Source organism: Salmo salar, unplaced genomic scaffold (assembly GCF_905237065.1).
Source record: "Salmo salar unplaced genomic scaffold, Ssal_v3.1, whole genome shotgun sequence".
NCBI lineage: Eukaryota > Metazoa > Chordata > Actinopteri > Salmoniformes > Salmonidae > Salmo > Salmo salar.
The window spans coordinates 139,607-164,037 of NW_025548564.1; the positions used below are offsets into that span (position 1 = coordinate 139,607).

The 24,431-nt window shown below is 41.7% G+C and overlaps 1 protein-coding gene and 2 long non-coding RNA genes across 4 annotated transcripts in view; 1 reads left to right on the top strand and 2 right to left on the bottom strand.

Moving 5' to 3' along the window:
• Positions 1-23,555, bottom strand: part of LOC123733138 (uncharacterized) — a 44,470-nt gene extending 20,915 nt beyond the window's left edge. Inside the window, exon 1 of the long non-coding RNA XR_006763615.1 lies at positions 23,509-23,555. This is a non-coding gene — a long non-coding RNA (uncharacterized lncRNA). The remainder of the gene's footprint in view (positions 1-23,508) is intronic.
• On the bottom strand, positions 2,696-3,898 carry LOC123733140 (uncharacterized). The gene is made up of 3 exons (XR_006763618.1): positions 3,773-3,898; positions 3,581-3,644; positions 2,696-2,735 (listed from the first exon to the last, which is right to left on the bottom strand). It is a non-coding gene; the product is annotated as an uncharacterized lncRNA (long non-coding RNA).
• Positions 8,135-14,350, top strand: LOC106592603 (deleted in malignant brain tumors 1 protein-like). 2 transcript variants are annotated; one of them, XM_045712512.1, is made up of 7 exons: positions 8,135-8,425; positions 8,657-8,956; positions 9,385-9,690; positions 11,208-11,480; positions 11,938-12,258; positions 12,362-12,450; positions 13,351-14,350. In XM_045712512.1, exons 2-7 carry the CDS (start codon positions 8,761-8,763, stop codon positions 13,483-13,485), a joined length of 1,320 nt encoding a protein of 439 aa, XP_045568468.1. In that variant the 5' UTR covers positions 8,135-8,425; positions 8,657-8,760; the 3' UTR covers positions 13,486-14,350. The 2 variants fall into 2 exon arrangements, with proteins under 2 accessions (XP_045568468.1, XP_045568469.1); XM_045712513.1 differs by lacking the exon at positions 8,135-8,425 and having other exon boundaries at positions 8,486-8,956.
• Positions 23,556-24,431: the final 876 nt, after the last annotated feature.

Consider the following 24,431-nt stretch of genomic DNA (forward strand, 5'->3'; position numbering starts at 1 on the left):
CTCCCACAAACCCAGGTGGAAAAAAAGCCTACTTAACCTGTTAGGGATAGGGGGCAGTATTTACACGGCCGGATAAAAAAACATACAGGATTTAATCTGGTTATTACTACTGCCCAGAAACTAGAATATGCATATAATTATTGGCTTTGGATAGAAAACACCCTAACGTTTCTAAAACTGTTTGAATGGTGTCTGTGAGTATAACAGAACTTATATGGCAGGCAAAAACCTGAGATGATTCCCATCAGAAGGTGGCCTGTCTAACAATTTCTTGGGCTTCTTGACTCTCTTTATTGAAAACTGAGGATCTTTGCTGTAACGTGACACTTCCTACGGCTCCCATAGGCTCTCAGAACCCGGGAAAAAGCTGAATGATGTCTTTGGAGCCCCTGGCTGAAAAACATTAGCGCATTTGGATGGTGGTCGATCAGAGTACAATGAGACTGAGGCACGTGCACGAGGCAACACCATGTTTTTATTATCTCTGTCTTTGAACTAAAACAGGGTTTCCCGGTCGGAATATTATTGCTTTTTTACGAGAAAAATGGCATAAAAATTGATTTTAAACAGCGGTTGACATGCTTCGAAGTACGGTAATGGAATATTTAGAAATGTTTTGTCATGAAATGCGTCGGGCGCATCACCCTTCTTTACCCTTTCGGATAGTGTCTTGAACGCACGAACAAAACAGACGATATTTGAACATAACTATGGATTATTTTGAACCAAACCAACATTTGTTATTGAAGTAGAAGTCCTGGGAGTGCATTCTGACGAAGAACAGCAAAGGTAATAACATTTTTCTTATAGTAAATCTGACTTTGGTGAGGGCTAAACTTGGTGGGTGTCTAAATAGCTAGCCCGTGATGAAGATCATCAAAGGTTAGTGCTGCATTTAGCTGTGGTTTGGGTTTATGTGACATTATATGCTAGCTTGAAAAATGGGTGTCTGATTATGTCTGGCTGGGTACTCTGCTGACATAATCTAATGTTTTGCTTTCGTTGTAAAGCCTTTTTGAAATCGGACAGTGTGGTTAGTTTAACGAGTCTTGTTTTTAAAATGCTGTAAAATAGTAATATGTTTGAGAAATTGAAGTAATAGCATTTCTAAGGTATTTGAATAACGCGCCACGGGATTCAACTGGCTGTTGAGTAGGTGGGACGATTTCATCCCACATACGCTAGAGAGGTTAAGTATGATCTCCAATTAGAGACAATGAGGACCAGCTGCCTCTAATTGGAGATCATCCCAAACAAAACCAACATAGAAATACAAAACTAGAACATGAAATAGAAATACAAAACATAGAAAAACACCCCCTGTCACGCCCTGACCTACTCTACAATAGAAAATAACATTTTACTACGGTCAGGACGTGACAGTACCCCCCCCCCCCACGGTGCGGACTCCGACCGCACCTAAACAAAACACCAAACCGCCCCCCCCAAAAAACAAAAAAAAAGAAATGGGAGGGTAGGGTGGGAAACTATTGTCTATGGCGGCTCTGGTGCAGTACACATATCCTTCTTATCCCGCGGATCCTCCAAAAGAGGCGGCGGCTCTGGGACGGGGCGTAATCCCTGCTCCGCCCGCTGATCCCTCTGCTTCTGTGCCACTGGACCGTGGATCATCGCCGGAGGTTCTGGGCTGCGGATCATCGCCGGAGGTTCTGGGATGCAGGCCACCGCCAAAGACTCGAGGCTGCAGGCCGTCTCAGGAGGTTCCGGACTGCAGGCCGTCTCAGGAGGTTCCGGACTGCAGGCCGTCTCAGGAGGTTGTGGACTGCAGGCCATCTCAGGAGGTTCCGGGTTGTAGGACGTCTCAGGAGGTTCCGGTTTGTAGGCCGTCTCAGGCGGTTCCGGACTGGGGACCGTCGCTACAGGCTCCATGCCATGGATCACCACTGGAGGCTTTGTGTCATGGATAATCCTTGGAGGCTCCGGGCCATGGATTATCACTGGAGGCTTTGTGCCATGGATCATCTCTACAGGCTCCGGGCCATGGATCATCCCTACAGGCTTCTTGCCATGGATTATCCATACAGGCTCCGGGCCATGGATTATCACTGGAGGCTTCGTACATGGAGCCGGAACAGGTCTTACCGGACTAGGGAACGTCGCTGGAGGCTCCGGACTGGGGAACTTCGCTGAGAGCTCTGGACTAGGGAACATTGCTGGAGGCCGGGTTCGCAGAGCAGGCACAGGGTAAACTGGGCCGTGGAGGGGCACTGGAGGTCTGGAGCTTATGGCTAGCACAACCCGTCCTGGCTGGATGCTCAACCTAGAACGGCAAATGCGGGGCGCAGGCACAGATCGCACCGGGCTGTGAATGCGCACTGGCGACACAGTGCGCATCACCGCATAACATGGTGCTTGCTTCTTCACTCGCTCCCCATGGTAAGCACGGGGAGTTGGCTCAGGTCTCCACCCTGACTCTGCCAATCTCCCCGTGTGCCTCTCGAGCTTCCGTCGTTGCCGTGCTAGTTCCTCATAACGTTGCCGTTCCTCCCTCGCTGTCTCCCCCTGCTTCCATGGCAGGGTCTTGTCCCCTGTCATTACCTCCGCCCATGTCCAGGACGTCCTCCATTCTTTCCTCTCCCGGGCCCAGGATCCCTGCTCCTCCTGGGCACGCTGCTTGGTCCTTTGGTGGTGGGAGATTCTGTCACGGTTGTCGAAAGGAGAAGCGGACCAAAGTGCAGCGTGTATGTCGTTCCACATTTTATTTACTCTGTGAACTATGCAATACATAAATAAACTGAATGTCAAAAACAACGCAGAGGTGAAACATACACTACTCAAAATTAATCTCCCACAAACCCAGGTGGAAAAACCCCTACTTAGGTATGATCTGCAATTAGAGACAACGAGGACCAGCTGCCTCTAATTGGAGATCATCCCAAACAAAAGCAACATAGAAATACAAAACTAGAACATGAACACAGAAATACAAAACATAGAAAAACACCCCCTGTCACGCCCTGACCTACTCTACCATAGAAAATAACATCTTACTATGGTCAGGACGTGACACTGATCCAAGATATGTTGCTAAGAAGTTTATCTCACATCAAAAACCTATTGAACTAATGACATAGAAGTCATATAGCCTAACTTCTAGTATAGAAAGTACTTCAAACTAGAACCCAACACTGTCCATCTGGGGACAGACACTAACATCAGTTAAGGTGTGATGGTGTCATGCATCTGAATGTTGTATAATCAGTGTGTCAATGATTGATTCTATATGTCTCTATGTAAATGAATGTGATTATATATAATATATTATTTTGGTCTAATGTTAGAGTAGGAGAAGGGGGAGGGGGGTTGTAGAAGCTAGAGGTCTATGACTTGAGTCAAGATCAACAAGCCTGATGCTATATGTCAGGGAGAGAGAGAGAGAGAGAGAGAGAGAGAGATGGGTAGGGCAGAGGAGAGAGAGAGAGAGAGAGAGAGAGAGAGATGGGTAGGGCAGAGGAGAGAGTAGTAGAGAAAGAGGGGAGGGGAGAGAGAGGTTTGTGGAGAGAGAAAGAGTGAGGGGGATGTACGTCAACAGAATATATTTTCAAGACTGACTTCTCACCAGTGATCATAACCAGTAATCTTTTGCACTCTTCCACTTTTGGATTGACCTCTGACCTATGGAACTGAATGATTGAAAAAAAAAAACAGACGACAGCTAATGTGTTAAATTAGGTATACTGTAAACTCATCTGCAAAGAGAGGTTCATATGGAAGGGGAATGTATGTACACATGGGTGTTGTTGCATCATACCAACGATAAGCCTGTCTTCCCCTTTACATCATGAAAGGTCATATTGATTTTCATTTCTCGTCTCAATTCAATTCAAAGCAGCTTTATTTGCATGGGAAATAGTGCATTCAGAAATTATTCAGACCCCTTGACTTTTTTCACATTGTGTTATGTTACAGCCTTATTTTAAAATGTATTCAATTGTTTTTTTTATCATCAATTTACACACAATACAACATAATGACATCACAATACCCCATAATGACATCACAATACCCAATAATTACAAAGCAAAAACTTTTTTTTTCTGCCCCTCTCTTCTTCTCCCCCTGTCCTCTTCTCCCCCCTCTCCTCTTCTCCTCCCTCTCTTCTTCTCTCCTGTTCTCCCCCTCTCCTCTTCTTCTCTCCTCTTCTCCTCCCTCTCCTCTTCGTCTCTCCTCTTCTCCCCCTCTCCTCTTCTCCCCATCTCCTTTTCTCCCCCTCTCTTCTTTTCCCCCTCTCCCCTTCTCACTCCTCTCCTCTTCTCCCTCCTCTCCTCTTCTCCCCCATCTCTTCTTCTCTCATCTTCTGTCTCTCTAGTTTCTACACCACATCCCCCCTTCTCTTGCTCTAACATGAGACCTCACCAGTACTCATTTTGGGTGCTGGTACTGTTTATATTTAGGTGCTGGAACATTCAGCCAATATTCTATAAGAGGTGAACTAAAGCAGTAGAAAGTTAGAGGTGATATTATAGCACACACTATGTGTAACTTTTCTGCTCTGTCAGCAGTTTCCTGTGGAGATTTTCTAATGTCAGTGTTTCCTGTAGGTAGGTGGGTTTAACCACTGATCTGATCCGCTTAACAGTTTGTCATATCAAACCAAGTTTATTCACCCACTGGGTCACACAGCTTCATAAGACAAAGACCTGTTTACACCAACCCATATTTATAACATGCTGAGTATCCTCCTTACACATCTGGACAGCCAATACATCTCTGTTGCTAGACTGGACTTTAGTTACAGCTGTTCTTTTCTCTCTTCATCTGACCTGACCTCTGACCTCTGACCTGACCTCTGACCTGACCTCTGACCTGACTTCGGCCCATAAATTCCTCAATAATCCACAGTTATCCACCCTTATCAGTGACTTCAACCATGTGATTGCCTTTTCCCTTACTTAGTTCCTTTTCAGGGCCCTGGCACTTATACAACCTCCATTGATCCCAGCGTGTACATTTTCTCATCCATGTAACCATTAACTTCTAGTGAAATATTTCAAACTGGAACCCAACACTGTCCATCTGGGGACAGACACTAATGTCAGTTAAGGTGTGATGGTGTCATGCATCTGACTGTTGTATATTCAGTGTCAATGACTGATTGTATATGTCTCTATGTAAATGAATTAAAGTATATATTTAATTGATAATGCCCTCAGGTGTTATTTTTTTAACCTTTTGTTTAACTAGGCAAGTCAGTTAAGAACAAATTCTTATTTTCAATGATGGCCTAGGAACAGTGGGTTAAATGCCTTGTTCAGGGGCAGAACGACAGATTTTTACTTTGTCAGCTCAGGGATTCAAACTTGCAACCTTTCGGTTACAAGTCCAACACTCTAACCACTAGACTACGCTGCCGCCCCGTTGTTCGTCGAGGGCAGGCAAACCGGGTCAATATATCCTCCAGTCACCGGCTTCGAGGGCATTATCACTTTTATATAACGGGTTAACAACATATTCAATTAATGATTAACAATATTATTTTGATGAATTTATTCATACTATTTAATCTTTCCACAAGATATAGTCCCGACACAAATCTAGGGTTGCTACCCAAGCTGGCTGGTCGTTCGTTCTATTGGTTCGGTTGCTGCCAGAGACGCGACCCAGTCGTTCAGTCTTTTTGTTCTGTATCTATGGACGCGACCCAGTCGTTCAGTCTTTTTGTTCTGTATCTATGGATGCGACCCAGTCGTTCAGTCTTTTTGTTCTGTATCTATGGACGCGACCCAGTCGTTCAGTCTTTTTGTTCTGTATCTATGGACGCGACCCAGTCGTTCAGTCTTTTTGTTCTGTATCTATGGACGCGACCCAGTCGTTCAGTCTTTTTGTTCTGTATCTATGGACACGACCCAGTCGTTCAGTCTTTTTGTTCTGTATCTATGGACACGACCCAGTCGTTCAGTCTTTTTGTTCTGTATCTATGGACGCGACCCAGTCGTTCGTTCTAAATGTTCCATTGCCATACTGGCTGGCAAAGTACTTATCCCTTCCTCGCTAACTAGCCAACTATGGCTAACTTATAGTCACATCAAACAGTGCAGCCAGAATAACAACAGTAGCTGCATTTGCATTTGTTTAAGCAGTTTTCTAATGACATTTATTGGTCACATCCATAACAATGAGATAATGAGGCACGATTTCACTTGGGATAGAAAATGTTCTCACTCGTCAGGACACTGTTTTTCAGAGGAGCTAGCCAACGACACAGCTAACACAGTCACTTCAAACTGAAGCTGGAAACACTGCAAACTAGCTGCACTTTGTTTGGTTTTACCTGTTATCAAATGATCTTTCTTTGTATATATCCATAAACATGATGCTGATTCATGATTTAAGCTGAGAATCGCTGCCTGCGTGTCTGTCTCGTCCCGACTCCCGACATGTTCAATACTATGGGACAGCTGGAGATTTGAATTTGAATATTGAAACAATGTTGTAAATGCTGGAGAGACAGACAGCAGGTTTATACAAATCTCTAATGTTGAAAACTAAATGTTAGTCTTAAAAAATGTGAGATAATATCTAGATGCTTTTTATAGTAGAGATAAAGTTTATAAGTTGCTTGGCTGGGCTGATGAGACAGTGGATTGTACAATCAGATGGAACAGAGTAAATAAGCATTTAAACGACATAGATTTAGCCGGTGGTAACTTGTGGAATAGACAATGGCTTGAATGCGGATTCAACCAATCAGCATTCAGGATTAGATCCACCCATTGTATAATATGTTTTATATTGGTCTTATGTTACAGATGGAGAAGGGAGGGGTGTAGATGATAGAGGTCTGTTACCTGAGTCAAGATCAACAGGCCTGATGCTATATGTCAAGAAGAGAGAGAGAGAGATAAGGGAAGGGGAGGAGAGAAAGGGAGATGTCATCAGAGATAGGGCTGACAGACTAACATGCAGTCAACTGAATATCTTTTCATTACTGACTTCTCACCAGTGATGCCATCATAACCAGTAACCTTTTCCACTCTTGGTCCGGCTCAGCTTGACCCTGACCTCTGAAATTAATGATTTAAAAAACTGACAAAAGCAAATGTATTAAATTAGATTTAAACTCCTCTTACACATTGCATGGAAGGGGAATGTACACTTCATGACAAAAAGTATGTGGACACCTGCTCATCTAACATCTCATTCCAAAATCATGGGCATTAATATGGAGTTGGTCCCTCCTTTGCTGCTATAACAGCCTCCACTCTTCTGGGAAGGCTTTCCACTAGATGTTGGAACATTGCTGCAGGGACTTGCTTCCATTCAGCAACAAGAGCATTAGTGAGGTTGGGCACTGATGTTGTGCGATTAGACCTGACTCATCGGCGTTTGAGCTCAGGACTATGTGCAGGCCAGACAAGGTCTCGTGTTTTCATCACTCCAGAGAACATGTTTTCATCGCTCCAGAGAAGATGTTTTAATCGCTCCAGAGAACGTGTTTTCATCGCTCCAGACAACGTGTTTTCATCACTCCAGACAACGTGTTTTCATCGCTCCAGAGAACGTGTTTTCATCGCTCCAGACAACGTGTTTTCATCGCTCCAGACAACGTGTTTTCATCGCTCCAGACAACGTGTTTTCATCGCTCCAGACAACGTGTTTTCATTGCTCCAGAGAACGTGTTTTCATCGCTCCAGACAACGTGTTTTCATCGCTCCAGACAATGTGTTTTCAGAACATGTTTTCATCGCTCCAGAGAACGTGTTTTCTCCAGAGTCCAATGGAGGCGAGCTTTACATCTCTCCAGATGACCCTTAGCGTTGTGCATGGTGAACTTAGGCTTGTGTGTGGCTGCTTGGCTATAGAAACCCATTTCATGAAGCTCTCAACGAACAGTTCACGTGCTGACGTTGCTTCCAGAGGCCATTTGGAAATTGGTAGTGAGACGATTTTTATGCTCTATGTTGCTCCTAGACGTCTCCTCTTCACAATAACAGCACTTACAGTTGACCTGGGCAGCTCTAGCAGGGCAGACATTTGACCATCTGACTTGGAAATGTGGCATCCTATCAGTGTGCCACGTTGAAAGTCACTGAACTCTTCATTAAGGCCATTCTACTGCCAATGTTTGTCTATGGAGATTGCATGGCTGAGTGCTTGATTTATACATCTGTCAGGAAGGGGTGTGGCTGAAATAGAATCCAATAATTTGAAGGGGTGTCCACATACTTTTGTATATATAGTGTATGTACACATGGGTGTTGTTGCACCATACCAACGATAAGCCTATCTTCCCCATCACATCTTGAAAGGTCATGTTGATGTTCATTTAACCTCTGTCTCTCTCTTCCTCTGACTCCTCCCTTTCTCCTTTGTTTCTCTCTATCTCTCTGTCTCTTTCTCTCTCTTTCTCCTCTGTCTCTCTCTTTCTCCTCAGATCTCCAGGCTCAAATCGTCAGTCCACCAGGTAGGTAGAGTATAACTCTACAGTGATTATAGCAGTTCAATATTAGTCAACTTTATTATCCCACATGAAGAAATTCATGTGTCCATACAAACCATTCTAAACCCCAATAACAAGTAGTGTTTTATGGAACTACTAATACTTGTCAACCACAAAGCACTACTGCTGTTAGAATAACAGAATCACTGTCATCATCTGTCCTCACCACTGTGTTTTCCTCTCTGCTGTTTACAGCTGAATACTCAGTCAGACTGGTGAATGGGACCACTTCCTGTTCTGGGACAGTGGAAGTATTTTATAAAGGAAAGTGGTTGGGTCTATGTCCTGGGTGGTGGAGCATGAGAGAGACTAAGGTTGTGTGTAGAGAGCTGGACTGTGGGAATCCTGTAGCTGAATCTAGACCTCTGGTTAAAGAGGGAAGAGGAGGAGTCAGACTAGAGAGTAGTTGTAATGGACATGAGTCTACTTTAAGACAGTGTGTCACCAAAACCTACACATGTGAAGGTGGATATTATCATCACGTGATCTGTTCAGGTAAGAGACTGGTCATATTGAGAGATTTATTTATACATTATACAATATTACCATGTATCATGTTTTATGTGTTTTTATTTCATTTAAATAGAGGGAGAGATGTCAGATGTATTTAAACATTATATTTGTGTTTGTCATCTTGGTTTATGGGAGATGTTCATGGGCAGATCATTGTAGTTCAGATGGTACTGAAGTGAAGCTGCCTGATGGATGTCCAGCTGTTTATTTTCTATAAAGTGAAGTGAACTTATTCCTGTCTCCTGCCTGCATTATTCCCAACCCTATCCTGAGTGACTAAGAACACATTTCTACCTCTTACAGTATCAAACATAGCAAACTACAATCTTTTATCCAACATATTTGTGTTTAGTCCTTGACAGTGTCATCAACAAAACTGATTGAATGTTCAACCAAGTCTTTTTCTCCAGAGTCTGTGCGGCTTGTGGATGGAGCTGGTCTCTGCTCTGGGAGAGTGGAGGTGAAGTCCAATCAGTCCTGGGCCTCAGTGTGTGAAGCTGACTTTGACCGGCAGGATGCAGAGGTAGTCTGTGGGGAGATTGGCTGTGGGGCTCCTGCAGCTCTACAGGGGGGGCTCTATGGAGAAGGTGAGGGTCAGACCTGGGATAAAGAGTTCCAGTGTAAAGGCAAAGAGTCCCTTCTCCTGGACTGTGACACCTCAGACAGAGAAAACAACACCTGTCTACCTGGTAATGCTGTTGGACTCACCTGCTCAGGTAAGAAACATTTTTTTTTTTTTTTAATTACTTTATTTAACCAGGTAGGCTAGTTGAGAACAAGTTCTCATTTACCACTGCGACCTGGCCAAGATAAAGCAAAGCAGTGCAACATAAACAACAACACAGAGTTACACATGGAATAAACAAACATACAGTCAATTTTATTTTATTAATTTCACCTTTATTTAACCAGGTAGTCTAGTTGAGAACAAGTTCTCATTTGCAACTGCGACCTGGCCAAAATAAAGCGTAGCAATTTGACACATACAACAACACAGAGTTACACATGGAATAAACAAAACATACAGTCAATAATACAGTAGAACAATAGAGAAATAAAAGTCTATATACAGTGTGTGAAAATGAGGTAAGATAAGGGAGGTAGGCAATAAATAGGCCATAGTGGCGAAATAATTACAATTTAGTAATTAAACACTGGAGTGATAGATGTGCAGAAGATGAATGTGCAAGTAGAGATATTGGGGTGCAAAGGAGCAAAAAAATAAATAACAGTATGGGGATGAGGTAGTTGTATGGGCTATTTACAGATGGGCTATGTACAGGTGCATGGATCTGTGAGCTGCTCTGACAGCTGGTGCTTAAAGTTAGTGAAGGACATATGGGTCTCCAGCTTCAATGATTTTTGCAATTCGTTCCAGTCATTGGCAGCAGAGAACTGGAAGGAAAGGCGGCCAAACGAGGAATTGGCTTTGGGGGTGACCAGTGAAATATACCTGCTGGAGCGCGTGCAACGGGTGGGTGCTGCTATGGTGACCAGTGAGCTGAGATAAGGCGGAGCTTTACCTAGAAAAGACTTATAGATGACCTGGAGCCAGTGGGTTTGGCGACGAATGTGAAGCGAGGGTCAGCCAACGAGAGCGTACAGCTCGCAGTGGTGGGTAGTATATGGGGCTTTGGTGACAAAATGGATGGCACTGTGATAGACAGCATCCAATTTGCTGAGTAGAGTGTTGAAGGCTATTTTGTAAATGACATCGCCGAAGTCAAGGATTGGCAGGATAGTCCATTTTATGAGGGTCTGTTTGGCAACATGAGTGAAGGATGCTTTGTTGCGAAATAGGAAGCCTATTCTAGATTTGATTTTGGATTGGAGATGTTTGATATGAGTCTGGAAGGAGAGTTTACAGTCTAACCAGACACCTAGGTATTTGTAGTTGGCCACATATTCTAAGTCAGAACCGTCCAGAGTAGTGATGCTGGACGGGCGGGCAGGTGCGGACAGCGATCGGTTGAAGAGCATGCATTTAGTTTTACTTGCGTTTCAGAGCATTTGGAGGCCACGAAAGGAGAGTTGTATGGCATTGAAGCTCGTCTGAAGGTTTGTTATCACAGTGTCAAAAGAAGGGCCAGAAGTATACAGAATGGTCTCGTCTGCGTAGTTTGTCACTCAAATAACATTGTTTCTGACCTGGAGTGAAGAATATGAGAGACAATATAGGTGTGTTTTAGTGAGAAAATAGTAAGATTACTGTCTCTCTCTTTTCTTTTCTCAGAGCCTGATGATGTGAGGCTGGTGGGAGGAGGCAGTCGCTGTGCTGGTGGAGTGGAGCAGTACGACCAGGGAGAGTGGAGGACTGTGGGAGATGATTACTGGGGGGATGTAGCTGTAGTAGAGTGTAGACAGCTGGGTTGTGACTCCACTGTTTCAGTTCTACCTGGAAACACCACTAGAGGGTTTGGAGCTTCCTGTTCTGGGTCTGAGCCTTCACTGAGGGGGTGTTGGAGAGGATATGATCTCCTTCCTGGACTCACAGTGATCTGCTCAGGTAACAACAAGATATTATAATATTATTCAACTGATTTCCTTCATTCATACAACTTCCTCTGCACCTCCCATGATGACTGTTTAGCTTGTCAGTCTGCTTTACTAAATAGATCACTCAGTCAAGTAGGAATCAAATACAACTTAAATATCCCAGAATGCTTTTGTATTTGAGAGTTATCTCAGTGAACGTCTCTACTCTCTACCACTGTCACATGTCATGTTATTGTCATACCTAAATGAGGAAAGTAGTTGAGGAGCTACGTTTTCTTTTTCTCTCCTCTTGTTCCAGATGTCCTGCTTAAGCCTGATATCAACATATGTTGTCTCAGTGACTGTAGGCCCACTACTCATGTTGCCCTGTGAGGGAGGGTGGCCAGCACTGTTACATGCTGATGTTATTGTCATATCTATAGGAAACTAGTTGAAGAGGTTTTTCTTGTTCTCTTTTATTGTTACAGATCTCCTGGTCCAGCCTGATATCTCCCTGACTGACTCAATGGGAGGGGTCTCCAGGGGCCACCAGGGGTTCGAGATGTTCAGGGGCTACAACTTCACCATCACCTGCTCCACTCAGCCACAGTACCCAGGAGGCTCCTTCCTCCTCATGTTCACCGGCTCCAACAGAACCCAGACCCAGCCAGCTGTCAATCACTCTGCTGCCTTCCTCTTCCCTGCTGCAGATGACTCCCACCAAGGGAACTACAGCTGTGTTTATGACAATTATGTTGTCTCTCATAACTTCTCCTCTGAGAGTGAGCTCCTCTCCCTCACCGTCACAGGTAACTGAACACGAACCAGACTTAAAACTTTGTCATTGACAGATTTTCCACAGATCTATCTGATGAGGATCAGTCCCCTCATCAAAGGTGTTTCTGTTTGCAGCCTCTCCTCTGCCAGCCTTCATCATCAGACACGTTGTAGTGCTGCTGATCCTACTGACAGCCATCACCACCTCCTACCTGTACTACAAGGTAAAGACATTTACTCAGACGTTACAAGTCATTTGAAGTAAATGTTTGTCTTTGATCAGACTGATATTTCCATTCGTATTGGGGAAGATTAGTTTGTTAGACTTTCTTTGTTTAATGACTGACTGTATCTGTTGGTATGGTAGAGAATTGGTCTGTATATCTTGGTATGGTAGAGAATTGGTTTGTATCTGTTGGTATGGTAGAGAGTTGGTCTGTATCTGATGGTATGGTAGATAATTGGTCTGTATCTGTTGGTATGGTAGAGAATTGGTCTGTATCTGATGGTATGGTAGATAATTGGTCTGTATCTGATGGTATGGTAGAGAATTGGTCTGTATCTGTTGGTATGGTAGATAATTGGTCTGTATCTGTTGGTGTGGTCTGTATCTGTTGGTATGGTAGAGAATTGGTCTGTATCTGTTGGTGTGGTCTGTATCTGTTGGTATGGTAGAGAATTGGTCTGTATCTGATGGTGTGGTAGAGAATTGGTCTGTATCTGATGGTGTGGTAGAGAATTGGTCTGTATCTGATGGTGTGGTAGAGAATTGGTCTGTGTCTTTTGGTATGGTCTGTATCTGTTGTTATGGTAGAGAATTGGTCTGTATCTGATGGTATGGCAGAGAATTGGTCTGTATCTATTGGTGTGGTACATAATTGGTCTGTATCTATTGGTATGGTCTGTATCTGTTGGTATGGTAGATAATTGGTCTGTATCTGATGGTATGGTGGACAATTGGTCTGTATCTGTTCGTATGGTAGAGAATTGGTCTGTATCATTCACTTTATTTTATGTGATCATCAAGTTTTGTATCTTTTAGAGAGAGAGAGAGAGAGAGAGAGAGAGAGAGAGAGAGAGATATTACCAGTAAATGTCTGACTGTTGGTGCTGTGTCTCCCTAGCCCACCAGGAGGCAGAAGAGAGTGAACAGGGTGAGCAGCATGGATCTTTATGTCAATGCCATGGAGATGGTCTCTCTGAGCTCCAGAGCTGAAGCTGGACCGGGAGAGGCGAGAGCAGCCCAGGGGACGGAGTAGGAGTAGAATGAAGCTGACCCTACATGCTGATCTTAGGTCAGTTTTGTGTTTTAAATGGATGGTCAGCAGTGGACTGGTGTTTAAAATGTGGTGACAAACCTGAAGTGGTTCTAATTTTAATAACAAGTTCAGAATTAGTTTATCTTTCTAGAACCTTGGAAGAAATTTAAAAGGAGTGACTGCAACATGGTAACTTGGGGTTTTGATTATTTTAAGAGGGTTGCTCAAATATGTTTGTTTTGTGTTCCAGAATTTATAGATTTTTGTCTTTATCTTATTTAGTATCTCTTAGATTGTTCATCTTATTTAGTGTCTCTTAGATTCTTTATCTTATTTAGTGTCTCTTAGATTCTTTATCTTATTTAGTGTCTCTTAGATTCTTTATCTTATTTAGTGTCTCTTAGATTCTTTATCTTGAAGTGTTTCCATTATTAGTCCATGTATTATTATAATCATCTGTTCATTCTTTGCATTTTGAAAAACATTTTAATAAAGGGGTCATCTTTTCCTCAAGTCATTTTGGTTTGTTGTTGTTGTTGTTTACCTCTCATGATGTTATTGATTATGAATGTTATGATATTGATTATGATATCGATTATTCTTATGATGTTGTTATTAGTATAGAGTTAATTATATTATTGATTATACATGTTATGATATTGATTATTGATTTTGAAAGTAATGATATTGATTATGATGTAGATTATTGTTATGTTGTTAGTAGTATATAGATAATGATGTTATTGATTATAAATGTTATGATATTGATTATTGATTATGAAGTAGATTATTGTTATGTTGTTGCTCTCTAAACTGCCATGTAATCACTGAATGCTTTTAATAAACTCACAGGCTGTCAGTCTTGTGTGATTTCCCCTGCAGTTTTTTATTTCCCAGTGGTCAAGGGGTTATTGATCATTAATGATTCCATCAGTGACACCAGACATCAGCCCAGAGGTCCAGCTCAGCACCTTGACCCTCCCCCAGACAGACAGACAGACAGACAGACAGACAGACAGACAGACAGACAGACAGACAGACAGACAGACAGACAGACAGACAGACAGACAGACAGACAGACAGACAGACAGACAGACAGACAGACAGACAGACAGACAGACAGACAGACAGACAGACAGAACTACTAGTCACCCCTCCACTCTCTCCCTGAGTCCAGGCCCCAGACAGACAGAACAGCAACACCATCAGAACTATAGCAGTCTTCATTCTGAAATGACTCTGGTCTTCTTCAGAAGTAGTGCAGTAGTCTACAGGGTTCAGAACCCACCTTTTTAAACACTTCTTATCACTGACATCATGAGGTTTCACATGTGTTTGGTTACATAGTGACCAATGTTCTTCTTAGTGATAAAACAGCAAACGTAAAGAGTGTTTCCTTATCAGACCCACATATATAATAAATATACTTTAACCTCTATGGGCTAGCCCGTGGTGCACTCCATCAACAGCAGGTGCATTTCAAGAGCGGCAAATTTGAATCCAAATAAATGTCAAAATTCAAATTTTTCAAACATACAACTATTTTACACCCTTTGAAAGATAAACATCTCCTTAATCTAACCACGTTTTACGATTTCAAAAAGGTTTTACGGCGAAAGCATAAATTTAGAGTATGTTAGGACAGTACATTTACAAGAGTTGTGTGTAATGTTTTGTCAATTCAAAGACAGGGTCACCAAAACCATAAAACCAGCTAAAATGATGCACTAACCTTTTACAATCTCCATCAGATGACACTCCTAGGACATTATGTTAGACAATGCATGCATTTTTAGTTCTATCAAGTTCATATTTATATCCAAAAACAGATTTTTACTATGGCATTGATGTTGAGGAAATCGTTTCCCTCCAATAACCGGCAGTCAAGTCAGCACCACAAATTAAATAATTAAAATTAGAAAACATTGGTAAAATATTATATTGTCATTTAAAGAATTATAGATTTACATCTCTTGAACGCAATCAACTTGCCAGATTTAAAAATAACCTTACTGGGAAATCACACTTTGCAATAATCTGAGCACTGCGCCCAGAAAAATACGCGTTGCGATACAGACTAGCCGTCATGTTGGGGAGATCTAAAATCGAAAATACTATGTAAATAATCCATTACATTTGATTCTCTTCATCAGATGTCACTTCCACGTATCACAGGTCCATAACGAATGTAGTTTTGTTCAAAAAAGCTCATCATTTATGTCCAAAAATCTCCGTCTTGTTAGCACATGATCTAAGCCCGCCGGACTTCACTTCATGAACGAGGGAAAAAATATATTTACGTTCGTTCAAACATGTCAAACGTTGTATAGCATAAATCATTAGGGCCTTTTTAACCAGAACATGAATAATATTCAAGGTGGACGAATGCATTCTCTTTTATAACGTATTGGAACGAGGGTACCCAACATGAACTCGCGCGCCAGGTGTCTAATGGGCCATCATCGTTCCATGGCTCTTGTTCGGTCAGATCTCCCTCCAGAAGACTCAAAACACTTTGTAAAGGCTGGTGACATCTATTGGAAGCAATAGGAAGTGCCAAAATATTCCTCAGCCCCTGTGTTTTTCAATGGCATAGGTTTAAAGGTAATACAACACATCAGGTATCCACTTCCTGTCAGAAAATGTCTCAGGGTTTTGCCTGCCAAATGAGTTCTGTTATACTCACAGACACCATTCAAACAGTTTTAGAAACTTTAGAGTGTTTTCTATCCATATATAATAAGTATATGCATATTCTAGTTACTGGGTAGGATTAGTAACCAGATTAAATCGGGTACATTTTTTTATCCAGCCGTGCAAATACTGCCCCCTAGCCCTAACAGGATAATATACTATATTCATATGCTTTTAGTACTCACACATTAATCATATCATGTATGCAGTTCATGTGTTGTTTTGAGCCAGCAGTAAAAACACACTGACAGGACAGTTCCTCTTATGACCACTAGGTGGTAATCTGGTGTCACAGACTCAGGACTGTAGACTAGAAAGAAGCATTGTCCTAATTATCTCTCCTTTATGCTAAAGTGTGCACTTGTTCCCTTCACTGAAATGACTGGTATACTAAATATAGTGGAAACGCCCACTTGATAACAGAAGGTTGAGTCCTCTGAGTGGAACGGTGGGAGACAAACAGTACCTCCTCTCCCCTTTCTCCCATCCTCCTCTTCTCTCTCTCCTTTTCTCTCCCCTCTCCCTCCTCTCCTCTCCTCTCCTCTCCTCTCCTCTCCTCTTCATTTTTGTATCACTGACTGCTCACCAGTGATGTCATCATAACCAGTAACCTTTTCCTCTCTTGTCCCAGCCCAGCCTGACCCTGACATATAGCATCAGACCTGTTGAGTTGACTTGGGTAACAGACCTCTAGCTTCTATACCACATCCCCCCTTCTCCTGCTCAGTACTCATTTTGGGTGCTGGTACTGTTTATATTTAGGTGCTGGAACATTAAGCCAATATTCTATAAGAGGTGAACTCAAGCAGTAGAAAGTTAGAGGTGATATTATAACACACACTATGTGAAACCTTGCTGCTCTGTCAGCAGTTTCCTGTGGAGTTTTTCTAATGTCAGTGTTTCCTGTAGCTAGGTGGGTTTAACCACTGATCTTGTCTGCTTAAAAGTGTGTCACATTATAGAAGTCATATAGCCTAGCAGTATTTCTCAGGAGGGGGAGGGAGAGAGAGAGAGCTTACTTACTGACAGACTTAGTTGGGAGAAGGACACAAGGGAGGAGGAAGAGAGATGAGAGAGAGAAACTCAGCAACAAAAGAAATGTCCCTTTTTCAGGACCCTGTCTTTCAAAGATAATTTATAAAAATCCAAATAACTTCACAGATCTTCATTGTAAAGGGTTTAAACACTGTTTCCCATGCTTGTTCAATGAACCATAAACAATGAATGAACATGCACCTGTGGAACGGTCATTAAGACACTAACAGCTTACAGACGCTAGCCAACTAAGGTCAGAATTCTGTATCTTCATATCACAATAACAGCTTTCTACTGCAACTGGAGGTGTTCTGAATATCACTACACAGGACAACAACTCCCATTGTTAGAGACATAGACATGAGCATCTTGTCACTATATACAGATCTCTGGAGGTGTTCTGAATATCACTACACAGGACAACAACTCCCATTGTTAGAGACATAGACATGAGCATCTTGTCACTATATACAGATCTCTGGAGGGTGGATACACTTTTACACCTGCTGCTTTAGGAAAGATACACACAGGCTATAAATCAGACATTATCTCACTTTGAACTATAAATCAGACCTGATCATTATATCCATAAAAATAGAAAATGCATAACAATAAGATGTTGGATACATTTTCAAATGGTAAAGAAAATGACATTGTAAAAGAAGCGACAAAAAAGTTCAGATAAAAGTAGAAACTTTGTGTTAAAAAATCTCTATGCACAAAAAAAGAAAGGCAAAATAACAAATGGCAACAGTTTGATGCTGATCTAATTGGACACGAAGAAGAGAAGTTCATTACAGACAAGGAGAATGACTGGTCTCTGATAGAGAAGTTCAATTCACTACAGACAAGGAGAATGACTGGTCTCTGATAGAGAAGTTCAATTCACTACAGACAAGGAGAATGAGTGGTCTCTGATAGAGAAGTTCAATTCATTACAGACAAGGAGAATGACTGGTCTCTGATAGAGAAGTTCAATTCACTACAGACATGGAGAATGACTGGTCTCTGATAGAGAAGTTCAATTCACTACAGACATGGAGAATGACTGGTCTCTGATAGAGGAGTTCAATTCACTACAGACAAGGAGAATGACTGGCCTCTGCTTCTTTTCCGGACTTCCCTTTCTCCTTATGAACTCCTGGTTTTAATTCAACAACACAACACACAACATGTTAAAACCTCACTAGGGTAGGGGGCAGTATTTTGACGTCCAGATGAAAAGCATGCCCAAAGTAAACTGCCTGCTACTCAGGCCCAGAAGCTAGGATATGCATATGTTAAAATAATGTCTGTGAGTATAACAGAACTGATATGGCAGGTGAAAACTTGAGAAAAATCCATCCAGGAAGTGGGATTTTTTTCATGTTCGTAGTTTTCTATTCAATGCCATTACAGTATCCATTGACTTAGGACTCAAATTGCACTTCCTATGGCTTCCACTAGATGTCAACAGTCTTTAGAAATTGTTTCAGGCTTGTACTCTAAAAAATGAGGGAGTAAGACCACTTTGAATGAGTGGACACTGCAGTGTCCCAGAGGTTTTTCATGCGCAAGACTGAGGGCACTCCTTTCTTGTTTTCCTTTTATATTGACGAAGCTGTTGTCCGGTTGAAATGTTATTGATAATTATGACTAAAAACAACCTGAGGATTGATTATAAACATCGTTTTACATGTTTCTACGAACTTTACTGCTACTTTTCGGATTTTTCGTCTGTCTGTTGTGACTGCCATTGAGCCTGTTGATTACTGAACAAAACGTGCGAACAAAACAGAGGTTTTTGGATATAAAGATATAAAGAGGAACTTTATCGAACAAAACAAAGATTTATTGAGTAAATGGGAGTCTTGTGAGTGCAACCATATGAAGATCATCAAAGGTAAGTGCTTAATTTTATCACTATTTCTGACTTGTGTAACTCCTCTACTAGGCTGTTAACTGTTTGTAATGATTTGTATGCAGGGTGCTGTTCTCAGATAATCACATGGTTTGCTTTCACCGTAAAGCCTTTTTCAAATCTGACACCGTGGTTGGATTAACAAGAAGTTAATCTTTAAACAGATGTATAACACTTGTATGATTTATGAATTTTTATAATGAGTATTTCTGTTTTTGAATTTGGTGCTCTGCAATTTCACTGGAGGTTGGCCAGGTGGGACGGTAGCGTCCCGCACCCCCTAGAAAGGTTAAACTGATGCCACATCACTTCACTGGATAAAAAGTTAAGTTAACACAAACTGATATGAGTATCACCATGTCCTGACCCACCATGTGTTTTCCCGACCCAGAAGGCAGCAGGAGCGAGGAGCAGAAACAGACCTCCCCTCAGACCTGAAACCCAGGCCCCCCATAACCCCTCCCCTACAGAGCAGCAGCACTAGCTGAGTAAACCACAACAACACACATATACATGACATACATGACACAATCATATGGACACACTCCCATATACCCACATCATTTATATGTAAACATTTAATTTTATTTATTTTTCATATAACCATTATTTAACTAGGCAAGGAAATTAGGAACAATATACATACATTGACCACTACTAATGTTGTTAAGTCTGATATTATGATGTTGGCATTACAGTACTCATATAAGAGCTAGTCACTGATTGGCTGAGAGGACACACTCTGTACACAGGAAAACCACACTTTCTGTTGTTGTTGCCATGGTGCTGTCATTCAGCCTGAGGAAGAGAGTCCAAATGTTATTATTGTTGTATAGGTCTCACACTGCTGATATTGATGGATGGTATAGGTCTCACACTGCTGATATTGATGGATGGTATAGGTCTCACTCTGCTGGTATTGATGGATGGTATAGGTCTCACTCTGCTGGTATTGATGGATGGTATAGGTCTCACTCTGCTGGTATTGATGGATGGTATAGGTCTCACTCTGCTGTATTGATGGCTGGTATAGGTCTCACTCTGCTGGTATTGATGGATGGTATAGGTCTCACTCTGCTGGTATAGGTCTCACACTCTGCTGGTATTGATGGATGGTATAGGTCTCACACTGCTGGTATTGATGGATGGTATAGGTCTCACTCTGCTGGTATTGATGGATGGTATAGGTCTCACTCTGCTGGTATAGGTCTCACTTTGCTGGTATTGATAGCTGGTATAGGTCTCACTCTCTGCTGGTATTGATGGATGGTATAGGTCTCACTCTGCTGGTATTGATGGCTGGTATAGGTCTCACTCTGCTGGTATAGGTCTCACTCTGCTGGTATTGATGGATGGTATAGGTCTCACTCTGCTGGTATTGATGGATGGTATAGGTCTCACTCTGCTGGTATTGATAGCTGGTATAGGTCTCACTCTCTGCTGGTATTGATGGATGGTATAGGTCTCACTCTGCTGGTATTGATGGCTGGTATAGGTCTCACTCTGCTGGTATAGGTCTCACTCTGCTGATATTGATGGATGGTATAGGTCTCACACTGCTGATATTGATGGATGGTATAGGTCTCACTCTGCTGGTATTGATGGATGGTATAGGTCTCACTCTGCTGGTATTGATGGATGGTATAGGTCTCACACTCTGCTGGTATTGATGGATGGTATAGGTCTCACTCTGTTGGAATTGATGGATGGTATAGGTCTCACATTCTAATGGTATTGATGGATGGTATAGGTCTCACACTCTGCTGGTATTGATGGATGGTATAGGTCTCTTCTTCTTCTTCTTTGGTCTCCTCTGTCCCTGACGGATATCCAACGAGGCGTAAAACAGGTCTCCTTCCTCCTGAGAGAGAGAGAGAGAGAGAGAGAGAGAGAGAGAGAGAAACACAGAGATTTTACAATTAATCTGATTAATATTACTGATATATAGTCGTACATTGTGATTATTTCTTGAAATTCATCATATCATTATGTTTTACTGCTTATTCCTTTAGTTTTTAAATAAAAATGGACTACAAATCAAGTTGGCCATCAGTCAAAGAACTACAAATCTCAATTTGACTATGGCTTCTCCCTTCTCTCACTTCCCCTGGTCGTGGTCTTGTTCAGAGGAACCTGCGTCTCAGTTGCAGCTGTAGAGGAAGAGTTATCACCATTAAAACACCAAATAAAGAACACATCTGATATTGATTTGTCAATTTAACATGTTCTACATTAGTTTACCAGAGTATTAGAAAGAAGGTTTTACTGGTTGATTGATTGATTGAGTTGATAGTAAAACAAATTAAGTGAGAGTGAGTGTATACGGACTTTCTAAGTAAAATAATACATGTAGAATATTTCTAATGTAGTCAATAACTGTAGATTAGGCTATAGGATGTTCCTTACTTTAATAGTTAGTTATTCAATTAAAATCCATCACATCAACAAACTGAATGAGTGAGTTAATGTTATAAAGAGTGAAAGAGCACATACTGCTGTTAATAATCAAGTGAGTTTACCTGTTGTTCTGCAGAAGGAGTAGACACAGGTGGAGGAGAGGAGAGCAGACACAGGACACAGATTGAACAGCAACATCCAACACAGCCCACAGTCTACAGGAGGAGGGGAGGAGGAGGGGGACTCAGGAGGACTGGTGTCTGGACAAAACATTAAACACAAACAGAAGTACACTCTTAGATGATCTACTGCAGATTGAATGTTTACAGATGAACTGGAGGCTGTGTTTTATGACCTTAGATGATCTACTGCTGATTGAATGTTTACAGATGAACTGGAGGCTGTGTTTTATGACCTTAGATCAGCCTCTGGTGATTGATTCAAAATAAGATGCAGTTTCTTTGGTGTTCCTTACAATCTTTTTAACTGTTAACAATACTGTTTCTAGTAATCAATCTTGCTTCAGACCTAATCACAGTACTATTACGGCCACTGTACGTGTTGTAAATGATATTACTAATGCCCTGGTTAATAGAAAGTACTGTGCCGCCTTGTTCATAGATTTATCTAAAGCTTTTGACACTGTAGACCATGCAATACTTTTGGGGAAGCTGTCGTCAATAGGACTGGGATTGGATGCCTGTCGTTGGTTTCATGACTATCTAAAGGATAGAAGTCAGGCTGTTAGATTCAACTACATCCAGTCAGAGCCATTGGAGTTGGTTAAAGGGGTCCCACAAGGTTCAATACTTGGTCCATTACTGTTCACTCTCTACATAAACAATATCGGTGATGAGATAAGAAGGGTTAAATTCATTTATATGCTGATGACACTGTCATGTGCTCTATCGCTTCAACGGCTGACCAAGCATTATCACTATTGGAGACAGATTTTAAGATACTACAAGGGTCTTTTATACAGCTGGAACTTGTTTTAAATGCAAAGGAAACACATTTTATGATTTTTAATAGGTTCAAAAAGTTGATTTAAAATACACTTGTACTTTCAAGCTTAGATGGTTCTCAAATTAATCAGGTCTCTGCATATAAATAGTGAGGGATATGGTTGGATGATAAACTGTCTTTTAAAATGCATATTGACGAAGATGGTAAACGGCTAAAAGTCAAGCTAGGCTTCCTCTATAGAAACAGGTGTGCAACTTTTATGTCTGTTACAGATTATGGGGATATTATCTACATGCTACGGCATCAACACTTAAATCGCTGGATGCTACTTATCATTGCACACTTAGGTTTATTACAGGTGCTAGCTACAGAACTCACCACTGTGTTTTATATCAACATGTGGGTTGGACTTCGCTGTCCGTGAGACCAGAACAACATGCTTTCGTGTTTGTCTATAAAGCACCTCTGAATAAACTACCTTCTTATTTATCATCACTCATCAATATTAGAATTAGAATTCCTAAAACCAGGCCTCAAGCATGGATTACACTTGAGGCCCATGTGATTTCCACAGAGTTGGGTATGGCTGCCTTTTCCTGTTACGCTCCTTGCCTATGGAATAGCCTGCAGACTAAACTTAAACTTGAGACTCTTGTCCCCCTTGCCCATTTTAAATATTTATTGGAGGATTTTTATTTTTGTATTGCTTGTAACTGTTTCGGGTAATGCAAGTTCTTGTGCTGTTAGGGGAATAACCTATGTGTAAAGGTAACAATATGTTGCTGTACCATCTGTGATGGTTTTGTTTGTCTTGTGTAGTTTCTTAATCATTGTCCCTAAACTGTATGTGTAAACATGTATACGCAGTGCCCAGCTGTAAAATAGTCTCAGTCTGTGTTCCTTGTTGAAATAAAGGTAAAATAACTCAACCTCCTCTCATTCATGGAAACCAGACACACCAATACTAATACAATATTAATAATACTAAAGATACAGCCAGAAGATAAAGACAGAATAATAACTGTTCTCACCAAGTGAAATCCTAGTGGTGATGTTTCCATAGTGGTACAACTCTTTCTGTTTAATACCTACTTTACCTCCATCATCCACTACCTTGTTCTCCATAGTCCCACATTAGTAGAGTCCTAAGTCAGATTCAGTGATGTTCTCAATCAGTAGATCATAGGAGTTGTTAGAGGGGTTCCACACCACATTATATCCAGGAAAAGGTTTGGGATCATTGTTACGCCAGTAACAGTATCAGAGTAGCTGGGTCTGTCATTAACAGTATCAGAGGAGCTAGGTCTGTCAGTAACAGTATCAGAGTAGCTGGGTCTGTCAGTAACAGTATCAGAGTAGCTGGGTCTGTCAGTAACAGTATCAGAGTAGCTGGGTCTGTCAGTAACAGTATCAGAGTAACTAGGTCTCTGATCCAGATATCAGTTAGTATAACAGGTAAACACAACCATAAAGGATACAATCACAACTACTGCCCTGCCCTCTCATGTTAACAGTTCACACCTCTTGACTTGAACTAGTCCATCTCAAGGTTTGATGGGTAATGTTAGACTCCAGATGTGGAACACAGCCAGACTGAGATGGACCCACACCACATGAGGAAGTCACACCTCATGACTTGAGTCATAGAAGTGTTGATACAGCTGAATGAATTTGTTATTTCGGTCAAAGCAACGTCATAAAGTATCTATCTAGTATCTGGTCCCTCATACAGACTGTTAATACTACACTTTATACCATGCATACTGGAGAAATATTACATATTATTAAGTAATAATAATGTCACATAGTATTTTGCACACACACACTTATAAACGCACGTTCACGAATGCTCACACACACACACACACACACACACACACACACACACACACACACACACACACACACACACACACACACACACACACACACACACACACACACACACACACAC

Coding starts and splice junctions, on each gene's coding strand:
- LOC106592603 (XM_045712512.1), top strand. CDS start 8,761: ATGAGAGAGACTAAGGTTGTGTGTAGAGAGCTGGACTGTGGGAATCCT. Junction 8,957..9,384: donor TCATCACGTGATCTGTTCAG/GTAAGAGACTGG, acceptor CTTTTTCTCCAG/AGTCTGTGCGGCTTGTGGAT. Junction 12,451..13,350: donor CCTCCTACCTGTACTACAAG/GTAAAGACATTT, acceptor GTGTCTCCCTAG/CCCACCAGGAGGCAGAAGAG.